The sequence below is a fragment of the Daucus carota genome, chromosome 2, assembly GCF_001625215.2.
Source record: "Daucus carota subsp. sativus chromosome 2, DH1 v3.0, whole genome shotgun sequence".
Classification (NCBI taxonomy): domain Eukaryota; kingdom Viridiplantae; phylum Streptophyta; class Magnoliopsida; order Apiales; family Apiaceae; genus Daucus; species Daucus carota.
In genome coordinates, this window is record NC_030382.2 from 21,324,479 (window position 1) to 21,328,044 (window position 3,566).

Here is a 3,566-nt window from a genome sequence, read left to right on the forward strand (position 1 = left end):
CCATTCTGACGGCAGCCTCCATTACGCTTCCCATGCAATTCCATATACCTCTTTGTATGCCTCCAATGATTCACCCAGCCATGGTGAAGCCCATTATCCTTAACCAGATGACTCCAATAAGCCCAAATAAAGCCCAAATAATATGATGGGTTATAAAATAAGCCAAGGGAGATTTTATGGCCCAACACCAATGATGCGTCCTTTGCTACTATCTCCAAAAGTGACATCTCCAGCAGCAACCTTTTTAATATTGTTCAAGAATGACTTGTTTCCAGTCATATGCCTTGAACAACCACTATCAAGGTACCACATGTCTGTTTTAGCAGCAAGGCACACCTACAAACACAATCAATAAAACTTGTTGGTACCCTTTTGTCTTGAGGGTCCAGGGGTTAGTCCTCATAAGCATTTCTAGTATTTGCATGATAGAATTTAGGCATAGGATAATCATTTTGAGGCACATACAAATATCTAGATGCATGATTCCTAGTATTATAAACATGTTGTCTTAAATCATTTCTAGGATGCACGTAGTTTCTATCATAACTGTAATACGTAGTTGGGTGATGATAGAAGCTCGTCTTAGGCATATTATAACTTCTAAGAATGTTGCCTTTAGAACTTGTACTTTGCCTTCCGTTTCCTCTTTGAAACTTAATTGGTTGTTGATGATAGCTAAACCTTGGTTGCCTTTGATCTTTATAGGCACCAGTTTTCTTTGGTATAGCTTTGTCAACCCGAGTGTATGATTTTGATTCCTTTGGAATCCATACATGCTTCCCCTTAATCTCACCACTCTTATATTTGCAAAAGGAGACAGTATGTCCGACTTTGTTGCAATAAGAGCACTTTAGAGTAGGTGGAATGGGAGCAACTTTAGGTGGTTCCACACATGGTTTCACTCGTTCAATTTGAGTGTTGGCATTGTATCCCAAACCTTCACGGTTAAAGGATTTCTTTGAGTATACCATCTTGTTTAGTATCTCATTGCCATGTGTGAATTTTTGAACCACTATCTCAAGATTTTCTTTTTCTTTAATCAAGGAATCAATCTTATCATTTAAAGATTTTTATTGATCCTTGACTTGAGATATGAGCTTGAAATTTTCATCCTTTAGTTTTTTTGTTTCTAAAAGAAACTTCTCCTCCTTTTCTTTTAAGACTAAGATCATCTCATTTTCAATTTCAATAGAGCTCTTTTGATGACTCGGAGTTGACTTTTCTTGACTCAAAGATTCATTTTGAATCTTTAAGTTCAACACATCAACATGAAGCTTACAATTATTCTCATTTAATTGTATATTCTCATTTTCCAATTCTTCAGCTTGTAGTAGCAAGGAAACATTCTCTACTTCAAGGTTTGTGATGTTGTCCTTGTACTTGTTGATTTCAAGCTTTAAAGAGTCATTTTGATCATTGAGTGATTTCATATCATCCTCCTTTTTGGTTATAGATTCCGTCATTCGAGTCAACTTGTTTTGTTGATCTTTACTCGAATCTTTGATCTTTTCGTGTTCAGACCACGTAGCTAGGAATCTTTGATTAGTGTCACAATATCTACTATTTATATGAACTAGCAAATCAATTAGATCACTTTTAGACATGTCAAGCAGATTTAAGCTAGAGTCAATAAATAGATGCATATTTTCTAATACTCGTGAGGGTCCACTTACCTCTTGGTTCGTAGTGGAATCATCTGAAGAAGTAGATGCATTGTCCGAAGCCATTAGGCATAGATTAACAATTTCTTCACTGACTTCGGAGGCTTCTTCATCCTCACTTAGATCCCAACCATTTTCTGCTACGAGAACACGTCCTTTGGCTAGCTTAGGACATTCCCTCTTGTAGTGACCCGGTTGTTTGCATTCAAAACAAACATCTTGTGTCTCCTCTTGAATAGGCTCTTTAGGCTTTGGAGGAGTATAGTTGTTATTGTTGATGTTGTTGTTGTTTGCATTGTTGTAGGAATTCGAATTTGAATTTTGAATTCCTTTGCCTTCGTTGTAGCCCGAAGTTGGAAAATTACTCTTGTAATTAGGAGAGCAATTTTGAGAGTAATTAGGCCTTCCATTAGAGTTGAAAACTCTTTGTTGATTGTTTGATTTGAGAAAGCCTTTTCCATATCTTTGAGCTTTGCTTTGGCGCACACGACGAAGTTGTCATGTTAATAAAGCGATTTCGCCTTCATCTAGATTTTTAAGTTCCTCGTTCAACTCTTCGTCGTTGTCATCATCATCGATTAATATGGCTTTGAGTGCCATATTTTTCTTCTTTTCTTCGACTTTAGGAACGACGATATCCGGAACGTTGTCTTCCTCGTAAGCACGAAGATTTCCGAAGAGATTGTCAATGTGATAATCATTGAGATTGTGCATCTCTTTGATTGTAGTTACTTTGACTTTCCAGGTTGGAGGTAGAGATTTAAGAACTCGCCGATTCTTTTCATTTTGCGTATAGTTCTTTCCAAGTTGGGCAAGCTCATCAACAATACGAGTGAATCTCGTTTCCATATCGATGATGTTTTCTCCTTCTTGGAGTTTGAAATTTTCGTACTCCATAATCAAAGTATCCATTCGAGAATCTTTGATGTCAGTGGTTCCTTCATAGGTAACCACAAGTTTGTTCCACATTTCTTGTGCCGAATTGCAATTATTCACGCGCTTATATTCTTTTTCTTCAAGTGCACTTGTGAGAACCATTTCAGCTTTGGCAGCGATGTTCATTCTATCTTCCTCGTCATGAGTATATTCACTCACTTTCTTTTCGTAGATGACATCATCAATAATTTTGGTTGGAATGATAATGCCATCCTCTATAGCCATCCAAACTTTGACGCCTTAAGATCGAGCATAGATGCAGAATCTCGTTTTCCATGTTGCAAAGTTGGTGCCATCAAATAGAGGAGGTCGAGAGCTAGATAGACCTTCACCGCAACCAATGGTATTTAAATACGCCATTTAGGATCACTGCTTGTTGTGCCTGTAAATCTGAAAATCACTTGACAAACACGTTAAGCAGCACAGCTCTGATACCAATTGTTAGGTCCTGAATAAGGCGTTGAATTAAGCTAGAGGGGGGTTGAATAGCTTAATGTCCAATTTAAAAATTATTATTCCCTTTTAAAAATATTTTCCAAGTTTTAAATATTTTTACCGTGTTGTTAAGCAATTATATGTGCGGAAGTAGAATGCAAATATGACACGGTTGATTTTATCCTGGTTCGCGATGGAGCAACCTCTAATAGATTCTCTCACCCCTAGTCCAGTCCCCAAGCTCCTCTCCGGACTCGAGATTTTTCACTATAAGAAAGATGTACTCCTTCTAGCCGGCGGAGAAGCCTTTACAATCTAATACTTACAAATATTTATCTTGGTTCGTAAGTACCCGTTACAACCTCACAATAAATGTAAAAACCTCTACGTGACTTATCTTAGAACGTAACTACCCGTTACTTCTTCAAAGTCGGTGTAGAACCTTGATGTAGTCTTTGTACTCCTACGCTTTTGCCGGTCTTGGATCTTAGGTCTTAGGTCTTGGATCTTTTCTTTTCTTCACGGTGCGAAGAC

At 37.6% G+C, this 3,566-nt stretch overlaps 1 protein-coding gene across 1 annotated transcript; it reads right to left on the bottom strand.

Annotated features, from left to right (window-relative positions):
• Positions 1-1,070: 1,070 nt before the first annotated feature.
• Positions 1,071-2,822, bottom strand: LOC135150443 (uncharacterized). Its single transcript, XM_064086745.1, has 2 exons — positions 2,215-2,822; positions 1,071-2,136 (listed from the first exon to the last, which is right to left on the bottom strand). Exons 1-2 carry the CDS (start codon positions 2,820-2,822, stop codon positions 1,071-1,073), a joined length of 1,674 nt encoding a protein of 557 aa, XP_063942815.1.
• Positions 2,823-3,566: the final 744 nt, after the last annotated feature.

What these genes read in the sequence shown, in the direction of transcription:
- LOC135150443 (XM_064086745.1), bottom strand. Translation starts at nt 2,822, where the DNA reads ATGGCTATAGAGGATGGCATTATCATTCCAACCAAAATTATTGATGAT. An exon ending in GATGATGACAACGACGAAGA is followed by an intron (nt 2,137 to 2,214) that starts GTTGAACGAGGA and finishes TGTGCGCCAAAG; the next exon opens with CAAAGCTCAAAGATATGGAA.